The 20,029-nt window shown below is 44.0% G+C and overlaps 1 protein-coding gene across 1 annotated transcript in view; it reads left to right on the top strand.

Annotated features, from left to right (window-relative positions):
• Positions 1 to 6,059: 6,059 nt before the first annotated feature.
• Positions 6,060 to 20,029, top strand: part of CPZ (carboxypeptidase Z) — a 35,265-nt gene continuing 21,295 nt past the window's right edge. The window contains exons 1-3 of the mRNA XM_030948264.1: positions 6,060 to 6,333; positions 18,543 to 18,566; positions 19,468 to 19,842. Coding sequence (XP_030804124.1) covers positions 6,246 to 6,333; positions 18,543 to 18,566; positions 19,468 to 19,842 — 487 coding nt within the window. The 5' untranslated portion in view covers positions 6,060 to 6,245. The remainder of the gene's footprint in view (positions 6,334 to 18,542; positions 18,567 to 19,467; positions 19,843 to 20,029) is intronic.

Genomic DNA, 20,029 nt, shown 5'->3' with positions numbered 1-20,029 from the left:
GAAGAGATGAAGTGAAATGAGTCTCAAAATAGGACTGTCAAGTTCTTTTCTGGTAGAACTTACATTAATTTTTAATACTCCATCTGTGATCAGAAGAAAAGAAAGATCTTTAGTTCTCAGCACAGATCTTTTTTGAGCACACATTTTTTCCTTGTAGCTGTTATATATTCAGTTCTATGATTCACGAACATATTTGTATTATTTTTCTTGCTTTATGGGAGTCAGGCAGAGTCACCTTTGGGCCTCATCTTGAACAAAAACAGCAAAATGCATCACCAGTAACCCCTCAGCAGTAATCCTGCTTTGCTACTTTACATGTGGGAGTAATAAGAGGCAGCCTTTGAGAGGATAACAAGGTCCTTATGTCAGCCCTATCTCTTTAATGATTAAATTTAAATAATATTGTGTGCTTATAGCAGGATCTGGTGATCAGTGCATGCTATTTTGCACATGTTCTGCTGGATATAGAATCATATTTATTACTGTTGTCCCTTTGTGGTCTCGTTCTACCATCTGGTGCCAGGTTCCTTTCCAGTCTTTTGTATCATCGGTGCCTTTGATCATGGATGAATTTTAACTAGATATCATTTTCTCCTGTCATCAAAAGAAACTTTCTGAGCAGCTTCATTTCTTACTGATTAAGTGAAACAAGCACAGAGACCACATGAAGGGTAGGCTAAAGGAAAGGCATGTAGCCAGTTGAATCTTTTGGGGATGGTAGGGCCTTCTCCAGTTTTAATTGTGCTCTTCTGCATTATGATAGGATCAGCTCAGTGAATCACCTGGATGTGGTATAAGCAACTAATTTTGTGGGTCAGTGACTTAGTTAATCTGTGACAAGTCAGAAGATAAAACCAGAATTTAATTATCACTGACAGTACTTGTATTGAATTTAAATAATTTAAATATTTTTCAAGAGCTGCATTTTTAACATGTATTATATTTAATCAGAAAGGAAAGATGTATCTGTGACTATAATATTAAGTGAGGGAAGCAAACCCACCCACTCATTGCTTGCTTTTGTTTCCAGCTTATGAGGAAAAACTGGGGGAAAGAAATTGGCAAGACATGTCAAAATAAAATTAAAAAAAAAAAAACAAAGACCAATTTTGCAGGAAATTTAATTTTTTGAGTATGGTGAAACTGGTTCACACTGAGGAGGTTTACTGGAGCATTATTCTTTCTCCCTTAGTGACTTGGTACAAATATGTACTTGATCAATAATGATAAAAAATAACTGGTAGAGGCTACAGGGAATTTTGAAGTATTTGAGACATGTAGGCAGTTGCAGTCCATGATCCATTCTAGGTTAAAATTTTAGGGTACAATGTGTAGGAAATCAGGAGAACTTGTTCTTGTGGTCTTTTCTTTATGGTCTCTCAATCAATTTCCAGCACTCAATGTTTATGTGTGTCAGTTTCTAAACTAAAGTTTTTAATCCTGCGGGTCATGAGGGGAACAAACTGAAAGTTGAGATAAAAGGTACCACTGAAAAAACTCTCAGTGAGAAAGTTAAAAGCTCCCCAAGTGTAATGTAGATGGTGCCAGAAGGCACAGAGAAACATCCCAAAATATCTGCTTAAGAGCAAAGCTCAGAATAGCCTGTGTATCTTTAGAGGAAATTAGCCATCTCTCTTATCCAGATGCATGTTAATTTGAATTAGAAATCTTTGTTTGGAGAACAAATTTGTTTTCCTTTTTTAACTTAGCATCTAGAAGCTGAAAGAGAAGCCCTTGAGAGCCTTTTCCAGTTCTCTGCTGTTACATGAAGCTCAATCTGTTCATTGGGTGATATGGTCTTGCAAAGACAGGTAGAACAGGGTTGGATTTTTTGAAATATTGCTATTGCTTTGTAGGAAGTTGCTGATTTACTCCCTGCCTGTCCTGAGACCAGTTCCTCTTCACTGCCCTGTTTTTCAGAAACTGAAAAAGGGAGGGAAAAAACCAAAAATAAACAAAACCCACAGAATGCAATTGGTTGCTTCTGTGCAAATGAAAATATCTCCTGGATTAATTTAAACTGCTGTAAAGTCCTAAAACCACAGTTGCTGACTTTGTGCTGGAGCAGATGTGATGTGCTGCCAAACAATTTCTGCCAGCTTCACTAGCACCTAGTAGGGGAGAGAATAACAAGCCATGAAGTAGCATTTTCATCTGGTCTCTGTCTGTTTGTCCTTTTGAAAAGTTATCTAGACAACACTGCTTCTGTTTAATGTTCAACCTCCTCTCAGCAGAGTCAAAATAAAGAAGAACAAGGTAATGAAACCCTGTCTAAATCTAAGATATTCCTCTGCTAAATTTATCTTACAAGAGTAAGAATCATGAGAATGGAAGCAAGTTAAATGTACTGTATTTAATCCCACTTTGAGTACCTGCCAAGGACATAAACCATTTTTGGTATTTAGTCTGGTCTGAGGATTTCTGGATTGCTGCTGGACTGTGGACTGTAGGCTAACAGAAAGGTCAGATCAGGAAAACACAGTCAGCAATAGCAGCTAGTGAAATAATCTACCTTTATTGCAGTGATTCAAATGCAAATGATGGAACCCCGGGGATGTTGTTACATCTGCTTAACAGTCTGGGATTCACTCGTTCATTTTTAAGATCCTTTTAGAATTGGGGTGAAAATTGTATATTTAACCCTAAGCCAGAACTTGTTTTCAACTTCCTAAGATGAGAAGATTTACTAAACACAGCAATGAAAATAGAGAGGTTAAGAAATCCCTCTATTCCCAACCATCCCTGTCCTAGGTGCTTTTAATGCTTTTAGGTTTGGTCGTGCAGCTGTGAAATTCCTGCTAGTCCCATTTGATGTAGTTAGTGTAAACACACAACAAAAATGTGAGAAGGGCAAGTGATATACACAAACTGCTTACAATGGGCTGAAAAAACCACACAAGTTAGAAATGCTGGAAGGCTGGAAATATTGTACAAGTGGTAAGAGCAATATCTGAACTACTGCTCCCCTCAGAAAGGTGCAGGTCTACAGGGGAACCCAGAGGTGACAAATGTGCCAAACCTTCACAGAAAGACACACTGTAAATCGTGGGATCAAATCCATTGGAAAGGAAGAAAAGAACAGGTAATCTAAGCTAAAAGTCAAATAACCCTTTCAGACCTTCTGTTTTCTGTACCTTAGGGCATGAAAGCATGAAAAAAATTATAGATGGTAGTGACAAACTGATAAATTTACCTTTGTTTTTAATTACCTGAATGTCATTCTTAGGCCCCATCCATCCTACTTATGCTCTAATTTTTTTATCCTGGTATCAAACAGACACCCTGATTGAATGTCAATAGTCTGTGAAAGCTGAGGAACAAAGAAGCTTGGAGCTTGCCAGCTACTGACAGCTTTATTTAGTTGATGCAGTGGAGGTTGTGAAGGATGTGATATTTGTGGTGTCATCCAGGCAATGAGGACATGTGCAAGTTCATACAGAAATGAGGGTGAGTCCCATGGTGGCAAGCACACACACATGACTCCAGACAAGCTGGTTTGCCACCAGCACTCATATAAGTGCACAGAGCCCAGTCCTGCTGTCCCTCTGTGGCTGCTCAGTTTGGAGGCTCACTGGTGAAAGCAGAAATGCTCCCACTCTGGCTTCACAGGCAGGCCCACACTCACAGACTCCTCAAACATCAGCACAAGCTCAGGTCATGTCTGCACCCTGGGCCCCTTACCCAGCCACTGATCCACACCTCAAGTCTTTTCAGGTAAGTCCTCTCCTACTTGCCTGCTAATCCAGATTGCACACAGGATTGTGTTCACTTGGGAAATATAAACCCTCCTGGTCTCTCCAGAGGCTGACACCTAGACCTCGCAGCTTACACCTCAGTCTCTCAGCTTGCTGGCATTTTGACCATTCAGCTTGCATATCTAGGTCAGAGAGGGAGATTGCATAGTAGGAGAAAAACAAAAGTTAAGGATTGAACATGAAAATAGACTGGACTTTAGTGATCAGGCACAGGACTCAGGGTGTACAGCCCCACAGCCTGTCTGCATGCAGCCATCCCTTTTATTCTCCTCTGATTTTCCTGCTCTTGGCCTCCCTGATCCACACTGGTTCTTCCCTTTACTCCTTCCCATTATAAGTTTTACATGGTCTGAATTCACTTCTAATATCCAATAATAATGACACTGACCACATTTTAAAACACATGGTCCCAAAGTATGTGGCATCTACATTGGCAATGGTGTCTGAAGTGCAGTGGAGGTGAGAAATCACTCACAAGGACATAGTGCCTAGGCTGGAGGGTAGCAAACAGAGAAAATACAGGCAGGAAAACATGCCAACAAAAAAGAAGTGAAAAGCTAACAGGACTATAGATAGTACAGGATTAGTTCTGCAGCAGGGTTCACTGCCACAAGCATTGGGATGTATGTGACAGAATCTCCCCCCACACTCTCAAGGGCTGCAGAAAACTGCAGTACAGACATGAACATTTCCAAGGGCTGAGGGTTGGCTTCTGTCTGTAGGTATAACCTCTTCTGCCTTTTGTTGTTGTAAAAAATTGAGCCACATCACTTTGTTTAGTTCTGAGCAGCTTATTTTTCCTCTTTAACACAAAATGCACAGGCTGGGCACACAGCAAGCGTCAGGCTTGGACAAACCCTCAGCTGTACCTGAGCACTCAGGCACAAGTGTGGCACATTGGTACTCAGAGCAGCCAGTTGTTGGGGAATTAGGCAGAAGGTGAAGTATTCCTTCCCTTGGAGGCCACACTTCCAGTGCTTTGTTGTTACTTTTTTTTTTTTCTTGATGGTCCAGCCATGCTGCTGTGTGATCAGGACAAAAAATAAGGCAGGTAAATAGTATTCTTGTCCTTGGAAGTTTGTTCTTTGAACCCTGATAGGCTTTGGTACTGTTTAGACAGGGCAGACTCTGCAGTCTCCAGATCTAGAAGGAAATCCTGGAGATAAAAACCCAACCTGCCTTGCAGAGCCTGGAAGCAGAGGACATACTTGACTGCTGAGCTTCTCAATGCATCCCTTTTAAATGAGATGAGACATCAATTACTTTTTGAGACACACACAGCATTCTCCTGCCCTGTCAGCCTCTTTAGTGGTTTCCCTGCAGGGGGTTCATTTGATTACATTATCATACAGCACCATAACTCCCTACTGATCTCCAATACTGAGCAGCAGGAGCCGGCATGCTCTGCCTGCAAGGACAGATTCTCTGCTCTCCTGTGGAAGCAGATATCCTTCTCAAAGGAACATGTGCTGCCTGAAAAAGACAGGATGCTCTGGTCTGTTTTGGTCTAGATTTTGAGGGAAAATTCCCTTTTTTCTGTGACATGGGATGTTTTCTGATGTGTAGGTAAGAAATGAGGAATTTGCATCTTAATTAAGGTACGCTTCTCCACCATACCTATTGCACAGAAATTAAAACATAAAATACATATTTCTTTAAAATATACTGAAAAAACCCCACCAAAACCAACCAAACAAGAAAATTAAAATATCAATTTACTATCAACTTAATGTAGATTTACTGTCCAGTTTAAACCTTATAATGCTGTCCTAGAATCTTATCTAGTTGTTTGTGAAGTTATTTTTTTAAGAATAGACAGAAAATACTGGAATCCCTCCAGACAATTCGATCTTATCTTAAGTAAAATGCCCAGGAGGAGCATGCAGAGGGGGATCCTGGTGGCTGTTTTGTGTGTTCCCATTCTCTGTGTGCCGGAGGGATGCAGCTCAGAGTCCTTTCACTGTCATGTTATGTGCTAAAAATGCAGTTAAGTATGTGATGAAATACCACAGTTTGAGGAAAGTTGCTTTCAGTTGTTTGCTTTTCTCTGTCTCTTCCCTCTGCTCCCTCCAGACGGTTCTCTTGGCTTCAGGGAGACACACATTCATGAATGTCCCTTGTCCCTTAGGAAAAGCACTGCATGGAGACCAAAGGGACCTGCAGGGGCACAACCCTGCAGGATCCCCCCTTTGCTCAAACTGTTTATGGAATTGTAAACCAGGCTGCAGGAGGGAGACGGTCTGGAGGCAGAGGGGAGGGGGAGCTCATTCCTCCTCCCTCTGTGGCTCAAAGCCTTTTGCTTTCCAAGCTGAAATGCAGCTGAAATCTGACGCCTGGACTGCACACACTGTGAGACGTGGGCATGCCCTTGCAGTGCACTGATTTCCTCTGCAGCTCGGAGAGCCGGAGCCGCGCTGAGGCTCGGCAGAGGAGTCACTCCATCAGGCACTGAGTGCCACATCACTGTGCCGCTGAGCAAGGGGCTCCAGCATGGTCCTGAGGCTCCTGCTCCTCCTCGCTGGGCTGCTTAGGGCCACCAAGCCAGCACCCCACTGTGAAACCGGCCAGGAGACCCTAGGTAAGGCTAACCACCCCTAAAGTCCTCCTTCATCTCGTCCTCCTTCTCCTGCAGATAAGTAAAGAGTTCCAGCTTCAAGGGGAGGGAGACAGGAGCTGTCACTCTCCCCTAGAGATAAGGGGGATGGACTCTTTGGAAATCTGCATACTGCTGATGGTGAAACTGGGAAGCATGGATGGGAAGGTGGGAGGTGTGTGGCTGTGCAACAGAAAAACAAGGCTGTGATGTCAAGGCTGATAAAGATTCCTCATCACTGTCTTTAAGGCTGTCACAGAGGTGTCTTTCTGTCAATCTGTGCAGCTCCCAGTTGTAAGGACCCCTCCTCACTCTAATGGGGAATGTAGAAGGTTCACCTCTACTCTGGCCTTGCCTTCTAGGAATGTGGTAGTCAGATTGCAAGAAGGTGACCTTTTGACCTGCTGTATGCTTTTCTGCTTAAGGAAAAAAAAAAAAAAAGCTTTTCCTTACATTTAGCTTTAGGTCATTTATTTCAAGTCCAAAGTATGAGATTTATTAGGATCTGACAGCTGTAGGGTGTGTTTTAGCTTGCTATAAGCAATATGGAATTTGTTTGAGTTGATAGGCTGGAAAAGCAGATTTACCCTTTAGAATAAAGGTTAAACATGAAAATGCTGCTAAATTAATTGAAAGTTTTGATTCAGAACAACTTGGCTAATAAAATATATTAACAGTGCCTTTTAAAAATACATGTTTTTTATCAAGTGTTCTTAATTATGTGGGGACAGTGCAGACACAAATTTCAGTGTAGTGACAAGGTCTATTCCAGGAAAACTATTTTCAGAGACTCTAAACTTAAAATGAGTCAGAAAAATATTTATTTTATGGGATTACAGGAAGAGATAAGTTAACCTGAAACTGACCTTAATGTTACCCAAGGAAATTCGAGTATATTTCAGTGCTTAAATATAAGCCATAGACTGTCACTGGCATTGAACTGCTACACAGTACAGTCCATGTGCCATGTACTGCATATAATTTGAGAGTGCTGTTCCCATGAACATCAAAGTGAGGTCTACCACAGCCTAAAGGGATTTTATTTTTGGATAAAGCTGCACAAAGAGAAGAGTTGTAGACTATTTACAGCCAATTACAGGAAGAGGCTGTGTGGTTTGCAGCACGACCTTTCTCTGTGAGGTATGATTCTGCCCCAGTTCCAGCTGATCAGGGTCTTGCCATGGGATATTAATCCCAGCAACCACAAATGTATAGATCATTGAGGGGTGACTCTGAGAGTGTTCTGTGTGTGTTGGCAGCTGTGGTGCCTTTAGGGCAGGGCTTGCAGAAAGGCAGCTGAATATGCTGCTGGAGGGATGGCTAGAGGCAGGGAAAGGGAGCTGTCAATGGCACCACATTGTGTGCCACGGAAGGGTCACACTGCCCACTGCAGGGCTGTTGGGTCAGACAATAAACAGGCAGCTTGGACATTGAGAGACCTGACAGATTTCTCCAGGGTCTTTCTTTTCTAAAGGGGGGATAAGATCATGTCACGGCACATGAAAAGAAAGGAGCCTGTAGTGATGCACATGTTCACAAATGGACCTTGCAAGGGTCTCCTCTCAGCGTTCAGGGCATAGGCTGTGTCTTCAGCTGTAGCAGTGGGGTTTTCTCTCCTGTTTTGGGATCCATGGTGTAGGTCTTGCTGTATCCCAATGGCCAGACCTATAGTGCCCTGTAAGAGGAGACCAGCCTGGAGTTGCTCTTGCAGGAAAGAACAGCAGGAGCGAGTACAACTGTCTGACTCCCAGCAAGGCTGGAGCTGCTTTCTGCAGGCTTCCTGGTGGTATTTGTTCTGCAGTGACTCATTTTGCTTTTTTTTTTCATAAGAAGCCAAAATGAAACATGATTTACTATACCAAGATCCTTTGAAACTGCTTTGTGCTTTTCTGTTAAGAAAAATAAGGAAATGATTACTGTCATCCAGCTCCACAATATGGCACAGGCATCATACACTATGTAGTGAGCTTTTTGGGCAGCATTTGGGAGCTGTGGCACTGAGGGAGGCCAGATGCTTTCTCCCTGGCTGTGTCCTGTATCCCTGGGCAGTCAGTAAACTCTGTCTCTCTCAGATAAGATGCTAGAGGTGTCACTGTCAGACCCTTATGAGTTTAACTAGCCTCTTAGCCTATAGTTTGGGTGAGAAAAGTACAGTTTAGCATGTTTCCTCTGAGAAATGACCAAACATTTTCAGAGGGAGCTAATAAAACAGGTTCCTCTTTAACCAAGTTGTGCATCTCTGCTGCTGACTGATGTAGTCCAGTGGTAATTAGTTAAATGAAGTGCTTTATAAATATTGACAACAAAACTAAAAACCCACAGAGGCAGACTGAAGTGATATGTTTTCAAATAGGTGACTTTCCTTACAGCTGCAGACAATTCTACAATTGTGATGCCACCGGGGTCAGGCTGAGGCTGTATAATAGAATCGTAGAATGGTTTGGGTTGGACGGGACCTTAAAGGTCATCTCGTTCCAAGCCCCGTGCCTTGAACACATACACCTCCCACTAGATCAGATTGCTCCAGCCCCCATCCAGCCTGGCCTTGAACACTTCCAGAATGGGGCAGCGAAAAACCCTTTATCCATAGTGATGCTAAAAGCAGCAAAGCCTTTCCTTTCCTGTTACTTGTGTTCAGGGAGCCCTTTTCTGGGGAATTCCAGGGGTACAGGGGTGTTGCAGTGGGGTTGCAAACCACCGGCTCTCACAGGGCGTGCGGGGAGCCCAACCCGGCTCGGCCCCGGCCCCGGGCTGAGCCCCGCCGCTGCCTGTGGTGCCCCCGTGCGGCCCCTGCTCGGCCCGTCCGCACGGCTGAGGGCACCGACCGGGCCCGCCTCAGGGCCAGCGGGGCTGCCCGAGCCTTCTGCCGCCCTCCCGGGCCTTCTGCCGCCCTCCTCGCCCGAGCTTTCTGCCGCCCTCCCGGGCCTTCTGCCGCCCTCCCGGGCCTTCTGCCGCCCTCCTCGCCCGAGCCTTCTGCCGCCCTCCCGCGCCTTCTGCCGCCCTCCTCGCCCGAGCCTTCTGCCGCCCTCCCGGGCCTTCTGCCGCCCTCCTCGCCCGGGCCTTCTGCCGCCCTCCCGGGCCTTCTGCCGCCCTCCTCGCCCGAGCCTTCTGCCGCCCTCCTCGCCCGAGCCTTCTGCCCCCTCCCGGGCCTTCTGCCGCCTGCCCGAGCCTTCTGCCGCCCTCCCGAGCCCTGCCCCAATGCCTGAAGGCTGTTCGGGCAGGGGCACAGGCTGGCAGATGGAACCATGGAATTGCTACTGGAAACCGCTGTGATCTCGAGTTAAACCATGAACCCAGCACCACCGGGTTTCAGCGCCACACCAGGTTCCCGGGCAGCACATTAACACATCTTCTAAATCCTTCCAGGCATGCTGACTCAACCAGTCCTCAGGGCAGCCTGCTCCAAAGATTGACAACCTTTCTGTGAAGAAATCTTTCCTAATATCCAACCTAAACCTCACCTAGAGCAACATGAGGCTGTTTCCTCTCGTCCTTTTACTTGTTACCTGGGAGGAGACTGACCCCAGCCTCACTACAACCCCTCTTCAGGCAATTTTAGAGAAGGAGAAGGTCCCCCTGAGCCTTCTACTCTCCAGGCAGGAGTCCAGAGGAGTGGAGCTGTTTAACCTGAAGCTGTGGAGGTAGGAGAGCGGCCAGAGAGCTCTCTCAGCCATTGTGGCTGGTTGGCACACCTGTCACACCTCCTCCTCTTCCAAACACCTTGTTGCTTTCATCATTTTGTCTTTCTCCTGAGACAGACATTGTCCCATCCTGACCTCCTCTAGCCAGTGGAGATGAGAGAGTGGGGAGGTACAAGGAAGGGAGATGAGGAGTGAGAAACCACCAGGGCAGGGGGCAGGGGACAATTACAATATGTATTCTGGAGCCCAGAACAGATTTTGTGGCACTGGCTCTTCTTTGAGCTATAAAATTGAATAAGACTGACAGAAAAAGTGTGTTCTCATAGAGATGTTATACCTTTCTCCTCTTCTTTGCAGCTCCAAACTCCACAATGTGCCACAGTTTTTGCTAAATAAAAGGCAAAAAAAGGTAAAAGTTATTTCCTCCTATGACCTTCACATGGCCCTGGTCCACGGGACCTGAGCAAATTTGTTCACCTGCTGTGGATGTTTCTCATGCTGGTTTCCTGGTGAAACCTGTGCACACAGAGAGGCAGAGCCTCTCCAGCTGCTGCTGCTCCTGTGATTGCACTGAGTGACCTGGCAGTGGGCTGGGGTCTTCCCCCCACCTCAGTGGGGTGGTGCCTCATCCTGCTGTGGCTGGCACTGGCAGGTGCTGACATGGAGCATGGCCACAGGACTGTGCTGCCACGTGTGGGAAAGCCCAGGCTGCTGGAATCTCACTGGCTGGAACTGAGATGCATGTGTCCAAGTTGTGTCAAAACAAAAAAATGCACAACTAGCATCTACATCATGCTCACTCACAAGATGAGAAATTCCTGCTCTTTGTGAAGCCAGTTGTCATCACTGAATCATGTGAGCTCTACTGAATTCCTGCCAGTGGCTCTAGGATTTCTACACAATTATTATTTTTGCAACACTGGCCTTCAGCTCCTTTTTAACATGGGAAATGGGGTCAGAAAGAGGGAAAAGTTTATATTGAAAATAAAAGACACAGGTATTTCCTTATACTGCTGAAATGATTTATACATGATTTTAATGTGAAGGCAAAGTTTTCTTCAGAATATTTGTACAGACATCTCTAAAGTGTGGGGGTGTGCATACGTAGCCAAAACCTGAACAAAATCCCACTGCTCTTAGTCTCAGCTAGGCTTTTAGCAAGACTTAATAACACTAATGGTTGATCCCCTATAACATTTCTAGACAATACCTCTCCCTTCACACAGTCACAGTGTTTGAGGATGCTGGCTGGCTGACAGCTGCCATGGTCCCCTTTGCGCTGCTGGTGCCTTGTGAGAGCCAACCCCTTCTGAAGCCTGGGCCAAATGCTGGATGAATGTCATGTGTTATTGCCAGATGCAGGGCTGGGCATGGAGGTACCATCAGAAATCACCTCTCATGTTGTGAGCAACTTGTTTGAAGCTGGTGGGCCATGTCCTGGTCTCTTTGCTGGGCTTTTATGACCCAGGGTTTTTATCACTGCTGAATCTTGTTTGGACATCCTCCTAGTTGGATGCAGCTATCACAGATCAATGGAGTTTAGGACTTGGGGTTACTTTGTCCACTTCAAAAATAAAGCTGAAATTTCAATCCCTTAATTTATACTCTTTTAACTCTACTGATATAATTGACACCCAATTTTTAGGGTTATAATAGGATACATTTATCTAGGAGACAATATGAGACTAAGGCACATATTTAAGTCAAGGTTGTTAAATTAACTGTCAATCTTTTATAACATAAAAGTACCACATTTGGTTAAAACTTTACTTACAGAAGAATCAGATGTGGTGTTAATTATAATAGTCCTCATACTTCTAAACTAAAGAAAAGACAGAGTTGATCTAGGGGGATGGATACACTGTTTAAAGAGAATGGGATGATATTTTGGAAAATGTTTTGGAAAGATTATGGCAGAAAAGATAAAACCCTCAATTTTTCAGACATGATCCTCTCTGTCCCATGGCATTCAACAGAGTTGGGCTTGCTTAAAGGAAATCATCTAACTGTGGTAGGTTATTGGCCAAAGCACGTGGAGAGTACTACATCCTTAAACCATGGGAACTGAGCTGTAAGGAGTGCATGGTCACCAAGTAAAGCTATGGGGGCATCACAGACCCAGATTACCTGATAGATAAGTGTTTTTATCCTTCGCCAGGCAACCTGGCAAAAAAATCTGATCCTTAGATGATAGTTGTAGAGATTTCCTGACCTATTCCACCTTCTTACCCCAGCTAATTTTAATGCCATCATCCCCAGATTTGAGCTTTTTTCTTCTTTCTTCACTGAGAGTTGATTTCCATGTGTCTCCAGACCATCCTGATGCACAGGAAATCCTTGTTCAGCAGCAGCCCTGTCATGTGTGAAGCTCACTAAACCTTCAGACAATTTGCCAACTGCTGGACCACTTTGTTGTCATCACCTTTGTTGCATTTTGTTCTCTCGATGGGTAATTTTTCCCTTGCAACTTGGAAAAGATCTCAACTGAGGCCAGAAAAAGGCATTTAGTAGGTTTTGTTTAGGGAATTATGTTTATATTCAGGATTTTCAATTCCTGAAGGACTCCTTGGAGCAACACTTACAACCAGAGACACAGGTGGGGTGATACCAGAGTCACTAGAGGCACCAAGGCAGTGGTGGGGACAGACAAACAGATAAAAATACTCTTCATCAGTTCTTTTAGGCACCACCTACAACTGCAGACATGTTTAAATTGCATCTGAACAACCAGAAACAAGGGAGGATTACAGGTGCCCGCTAAGGCTGTCTTTGTGCCCTTGCCATGTGACAGGTCTTGGCGTGCATCTGCACAGATTTTGACCTGTGGTCTGCAGGCTGTGACCTTACATCACCCATGGAAAAGCTGCAGCACCTTCTCACTGGCTCCAGAGCAGTCCTGAGAGAAACAATCCTGAAAGAGCTGATTGCAGTGTCATTGCAGTGTCAGCTGTGGGCACACCTTCATAATTCAATAAAAATGGGTGTTTAACCGAATGCCAGGCAGCAGGTGGGTTAGAAAAAAGGGTGATAGGCAATGAACACCGGCTTGGATCTTCCTGCTGTGATCTTGCTCTGCAAAATAAAGGCAGAGGAGGCATTAATCTCTTTCAGGTGCTTTCAGGCTTCTTCAAGTGAGGGAGCAGGGTTAAAGGAGGGCTGCACAGAGGTCTTGGGCACTGCTTCTGCCTGCTTCAAACACATCCCTCCCCCAGGCAGTTACTGCAATTGCTGGAGGGTTAATAACATCTCTTCAGTCCTCTTCTCACAAAACATTTGATGTATCCAGAAAATGGAGTTAACCATGTGGCTGCTTTTTGCAGGAACTCCTCTCTCCTCCAGTTTTCCTGGAATTTCTTTTCTGTGGCTGGGAATCTTCTCCACTTCTGCCTCTGCATGTGTGCCTCAGGTGTGTGGCTGCCTTCTCTTCAGGGCTTTCTGCTCAACCATTCTCCCCCTGCCCAAGCTGCTCAGCTCTCTCATTACTCTGCCCCTAGTTCCCTTACATCTCCACTCCTTCCACACCCTTCTCCTGATGAATCTGATCCGTGTAAGTGTTATATAATGGATTTTTCCTGCCCTTGTCCTTTTGCTGCAGCTAGGAGCTGCTCTGGAAGATTATGCTTTGCCATTTGAAGGTGCTTTTCCAGTGTTTGTATCTTGCTACTGATACTAAGTTTTGTCTTTTTTGTGAAAAAGGCAGAATATCACTGGAAGACTGACTTGATGAACCATGTGAAACAGCCAGGAGAATAATAGTAATGTGATAAGCAACTGAACTGCTTTGTTTGGAAGTGGAAAGTGGAGGCTTTCACTATAAACAGACTAAAATTAATACATATGTTCTTCTAGTTTAAAAATTTGTAAGAAGGCCAGAAAGCTGTGAGGGTGTATGCTGGTCTTTACAATATAAATTATCTGATCCATTTTGATCTGTACTGACCAGCACACCCCCCTACCAATCTGCCTCCCTGAATGACTTAGATATTTCGGATTTAAAACCTGCCCTTGGGCTTATTCCAGATCATCAATTGCACAAGTCTCCTGTTGGCTTTGCTCTTGAAACTGGCCAGTCCATGGTACTAGAAGTAGTTGTTGAGCTCTGTTGTCTGGGTTAGGGTTAATCACAGCAGCTTGCTTCCTTTGGTGCTGAATCATCAAGGGGAAAAAATGTAAGCTTGGCAGTAAAATATGTATGTGCTGCATTGTAGATTTTCAAGCTTGCCTTTGCAAATTAAAACCAGAAGCGTATTTTATAGAGAGAGCTCAGAAAGCTTGAAATGGCTTTTCTCCTCTTCAATAAGTTATTTTATCCATAATCTTAAATAGAAGCTGTGCTACTGAAAGGACTTTTGTAGCTGTGGTGGAATAGTTAGAGTACAAAAATAAACATAAAAAATTGAAAAGGCTGTTCTGGGTCAGGAAGAAAAAGGTCCCTCTGTACCAACCTGTCGGTGGATGGGACTTTGAGAGGGGGTGACACTGTCTTCCTTTGAGCATGGGGAAACCTTTACACAAAAAAACCTAAAAAAAAAAATTTTAGATTCTTTCAAGCACAGAAGAAGCAGCAATTGAAGCCTGACAAGTGAATTGGGAGACCTGAGAAACTCTTTGTATATCAGCCCATGTCATTTCTCTTATGAAAATGAAGCAGGGAGTGCCTGAACTCTTCTGGCATTGCCAGAGCTTAGAGAAAACGAGCTGTCATGGGCAGGGATGGGGATTTTCTGGTGATTTCTCTGTGCAGAGACCCAGGCCAGTGGGTGCAAGGTTGCAGGAACAGACCGTACAGCCTGGAGCTGGCCTTGGAGAGCTTCCTGCTCCTGGCTCTCCAGGCAGGCAGGCTCTGGCCCAGCTACGTGTATCCACACTTATTTATGTAAGCACACATCCTGCAGAATTATCCTTGGCCCCTGCAGAGCTGCACCCTCCAAAACATATGTAAGCATTGGTGTTAGGAAACTTTGGGAAAGTCAAAACACCACATCAGCACACATATTTAAGGCTGGCTATAAAGCAAGGTTTGGTATAAACCAGACCTTTTCTCTCTTGATTTATGTATACTGGCTCCTGATGACCTGAAATCTCAAGCTGTTTCAGTCCTGGCTGTTTACAGGATAGAGCTGTGGCTGATACCTGGGTCATACAGCAGCTTGCATGATGGGGAGAGGTGGCCAGAAGTTACATGAATGTCTTTAGTAAGAAGAGACAGAGAGAAAATGCCACAGTATGCTGCAATAGTGTGAGGCTTAAATCTAATTTTAGCTTAGATCTAGATTTAGGTTTAGATCCATGTCACTATAGGACACGAAACAAAACAACGCAGAGACTGGAATCTCCAAAGTAAAAAGAAGGATGTTTAATTTCTGACTCCAGCATTTATAGATTTTCAAAAGTGACAGTGGCTTGGAGGATGACAGTGCCGCCTCTCCAATGACACTCAACAAACCATCAGTCCATCAAATTTCTCCTCCTCCAGAAAAGAATGCAAAACAATAATTATTTAGAGAAAAGCATGTGAGAAAGTTCATTACAAGAATGTAAACATCAGAAGGCTTAGAAGAACTTAGAAGAACTTAGAAGAACAGGGTGACAGATCCAGGTTTAGGACCAAGCAGCAAGGAGCTGCTTTTGCTAATCAGTGAGCGAGTCTTGATAGCTTTGAGTTTGTAAGGGGCATCCTGGATCACAGGTCGTGGAAAAGCTTTACCCGCTAAGCAGGGGTGTTGCAGAATTACCTCTGCTTATTACATACTGAGATGAATGATTTCAGTTGCAATGGAAAAGATTTATATGGATTTGGTGCCTCATCTGAAAAATAGATTTATCCTCTTCAGTCAGCATTTTGTTAATGAGCATTAGCCATGTTGCTTAATAGATTTCTTCTCCCTATATAGATATGGTAAAAATATCAAAGTGTGGATGACATGTAGCACAGTCTGGAACCAGAGCTGTCTTTCCCTCTCCTGTGCTAACATCTCCTCCTGCTCACAAAAGGAGCCAGTCCTCAGGTGAACCCTGGGACAGCATATCAGTGGAATTTCACATCTCTTCCATCAGCAGTCCATCGCTTCCTGATGCCTCTCCTGGCCAGCTGGGCAGAAAGAGGCATCTGCTAAAGGCAGCAAGTCTGCTGCTGTTCAGGGAGCTGGGGCAGGGAGAGGCAGCACTACATCCAGACCCTGCCTGCTTCATTTTCCCTTTGTTTTCCTCTGCTTGCTCCAGTGTGTTGCCAGAACACCTTTTTGCTCCAGCTGAATAGGCAGAATTCTGAGATGCCATTGAGAACAGGGCTGTGCCACATCTCAAACTGATTGATGGGTAATAGCACTCCTGCACAGCAAAAGTGTTTGGGGAGACTGTGTGTGCCTCAGTTTCATTATTTGATCATTGCCGATCAGAGACAGAAACTATCAGGATATTTGTAGCTTGGTCCTGGAGCCAGCAGAGGGGGAAATGCCTCTTACCTTTGAGGAAATGTGAGCCGTTGTAGAAGAACCATTCACATTCCCCAAATACCCACAAAGAACTGCACCCAGCACATACAACCCTCTAGTCTAAAATAATAGCTACAATACATTAATTTTCTTCTCAGAAGAGGAAAAAAAAAAGGTGTCAAATATTTCTCATCTTTGTTACCTCAAGGTAACAAAGGGGATTCATTGCTAATAACCCTGGTGATAAATGGAGATAGTGTCACCCTCCTACTCTCCTCATTGGAATGTGGCTAAACTCAAGCCAGTCCTCTCCACACTACATTTTCCCCTCTGTAAGGAACGTTTTGCTGACTCTAGACTTATGTCCAAGGTTTCTCAAATGTGAGTGTGATGATGTTAGTATATAAGACCATCCAGATTCAGGGGGCAGTAACATCCAATTTTATCAGCAGGATTAATTGCTGGAGCTCTTACTAACAAGAGATCATTTCTTTCTCTCTCTCAACTGGCATTGTACAAAATGCTATTCCTTGATTATCCCCAGATGTAGCACTGTGTGCAGTATCTGGCTGAGATGAAGCTTTTTTAGAAATGCCTTGACCTTAATAACTAACTCACAGAGGGGATTGTGCCTAGCTAGGGGAAACAATGAAATCCTATAATGGATTCATCACTGTTGATGAACCAGGTATTATTTAATGCAATTATCATGATGTACTGAGCCAGGAAAGGAGTTTGTATGGATATAATTTTTTCTAGCTTGCTGCTTAACAGAACTTGTTGGTGTTGGGGATGGGCTACTTCTGCTAGTTCTGATGCCTCATTTATTTTATGAGGTAATGTGGCTCAATTACAATCTATAATATAGAACCAGACTGATTTCCAATTAAATGTCTCCCTCCAATATAAAATCCCAGGGTTAATTTTGTTCTTATTACAATGACTTTATTTTGGCTAAAGAGTGATCAACTCATTAGCAACACATATGCAGATGATTACGTTTAAACAAATATGCCAGGAGTAGAAGTTCAAACTCTTTAGCAGGAAAAAAGGAAAACATAATGACTTTGGTCTTGTGAGGATAAATGCTCAATTTACTGAGCAAGAAGCTGGGATGCCTGTCCCCCCAGTGAGAGCAAGAGGAAATAGCAACAGCAGAGATCCCCAATGCACCACAAGAAGGGTGAACCTGGTGGTGTTCAGGCTGGCAGAGTGATTTAGCTCCTAAGAGGCACTGGTGAAACCAACTCCAATACTTTGGCAGAGATAGGTTTCTTTAGCTGCCAGTATTGGAGAAGGACAGGACTGAATTATTGGCTACAGGAGCAAAAGCACCAATTGATGAGCAATTGATGGTCACCAAACCATGCTCCTTCAAAATCAAGAGAGCATTTATTTGACCTAGTAAACAGAAAGCAGAGATCTGTTGGCTCATTGCAAACACAGTGTGAAGGAATGCACCAGGGAATGAGAGAGCTGCTTAAGCTAAAGGACAATGCTGGCACAACAACAATGGATATAAACTGGCCACAAATACTTTTAAACAGGAAATTAAAAGGCAATTTCTGGCCGTTAGAAGAGTGATCTTTTGGAAAAGCTTTCCTGTGAGAGTAGTTGGGGAGGGAAATAATTAGCTTTAAGATATTATTAAAAGTGTGATAAAACCCAAGTGCTAGAGATACTATTAAGTAGGATGAAGAAGGAATAAAGTCCCCTCATATCTACCAAAGGCTGAATTGCTTTAGCAGGAAAGGTATCCACAGCATTATAAGGGACAAAAATATCTTTTAGAGGAAATTGATAAAACACCTTGATATTTATAGGACTCATATGGCCTTTTAGACTAACCAGATTAAAAAATACCTAGGTTTTGATTAGTGAAATTTCCTAAGCACCTAACTGTGTGTGGATGAAGGGCAATGGGGTTTCTCAACTCAGCCTATTCTGTGATTCTGTGATATGTGCCTGCTGGGAATATGTGCTGGTTCCTGATTGGTTCCTATGGCTGGTATGGCTCAGTCTGAGCTGCAGCAGATACCAGATCAGACAACTCCTAACACAAAGGAGGAACCATATGTACCCACTCTGTAATCATTTTTCTTTTCCTCTTTATTTACAGGTCAATGTCAAACTGTACAGAAAGGTATGAAGTGTCTTTCCTTGCTGTTCTTGGAGAACCTCAAAAAAATAAGTATTCCTTCATAATTTCCTGACAAGTATACTCATTTTGGTGCTACAGTGGGCTTTCTGACAAGAGAAATGTGCTCTTTCATGCATTGCTGTATTTTGCTGCTCTGACAACAGTGTTTCTTACCAGCCAGAATCATTACCAAGAGAAGGACACTCAAATGTAGACCCATTACTTTAACAGCCAGTAATTTTATGAAGAGATGTCTTTCTATTACTCTTTTCCACTTCTAAGTGGATTGAGGGTGTTATCAACACTTATCTTTCCTAAGACCTCCTAACCTGATTCATTAAAATGTATTGGGTTTATGAGAATATACATGTAATCATATTCTGGGTCTGTTTGCCTGTGAGATAAGCACCAGAATGACTTTTCATCTCTGGGCAATTTCAATCAAACTTCGTGGAGGGTCTGTAGTTTCAGAGATATTAAACTGTACAAATTTTGTGGGGCCAAGCAGAGAAAAGAGGTAACTTAGTGGTACATTCCCCACTAAAGAAGAAAACTTATAGGATCTCACACCTACTAAGGGAATCCATATGACTGTTCAAGGGCAGGGGAGAGAGTCATATCACAGATACACTTTTATTCATTTTCTCAGCAGCAAATTCCCACCTTTCTTAGAAATTCTCTGGTCAAATTCCTAAACTCAGTTTATATCTCCAGAACCAAGCATGCTTCTCATCATCTTTCTATAAGTGGTTTTAAATGTGCAATTCAGTTTGCAAACTATTCCCAGCCTACTTGACACCTAAAGAAATAAGTTCACTTGAAATGGTATTTGTTATGTTCTCTTTGTCTACTCAGAATATCAGTGAAGAAAGTTATTTTTCCTGTGTTCATCTCCTTTTCACAGCAAAATGCGTGGATATTGCCCTGAGTTCTTGTACTGATGTTGCCTACACTCAAATGGTGTATCCCAACTTTCTGGATCAGAAGTCTCGAGAAGTGATTGAGTACAGCTCCGAGTACCTGCTCATCAGCGTGCTGCACAACCTGCTCCAGGGAGAATGCAACCCCGACCTGAGGCTCCTGGGCTGCTCAGTGCTGGCCCCACAGTGCGAAAAGGACAAAGTCATAAAGCCCTGCAGGCACGTCTGTGAAAACCTCAAAAAGAATTGCCTCCCTGCCTTTGATGCAATAGACATGGCCTGGCCCTACTTCTTAGACTGTGACCGCTTCTTTGCTGGGGAGGAAGAGGGGTGCTTCGACCCGCTGGCCAAGCTGAGAGGTGAGGAGGTGAGGGAGGGAGGAAAGGAAGGGAAGGAAGGGAGGGAAGGAAGAGAGGGAGGGATGGAAGGAAGGGAGGGAAGGGAGGGAAGGGAGGGAAGGGAGGGAAGGGAGGGAAGGGAGGGAAGGGAGGGAGGAAGGGAGGGAGGGAGGAAGGGAGGAAGGGAGGGAGGGAGGAAGGAAGGAAG

The sequence above is a fragment of the Camarhynchus parvulus genome, chromosome 4 (assembly GCF_901933205.1).
Source record: "Camarhynchus parvulus chromosome 4, STF_HiC, whole genome shotgun sequence".
NCBI lineage: Eukaryota > Metazoa > Chordata > Aves > Passeriformes > Thraupidae > Camarhynchus > Camarhynchus parvulus.
Note: the sequence above shows the minus strand (reverse complement) of the source record. Positions and strands in the feature narration are given on the sequence as shown.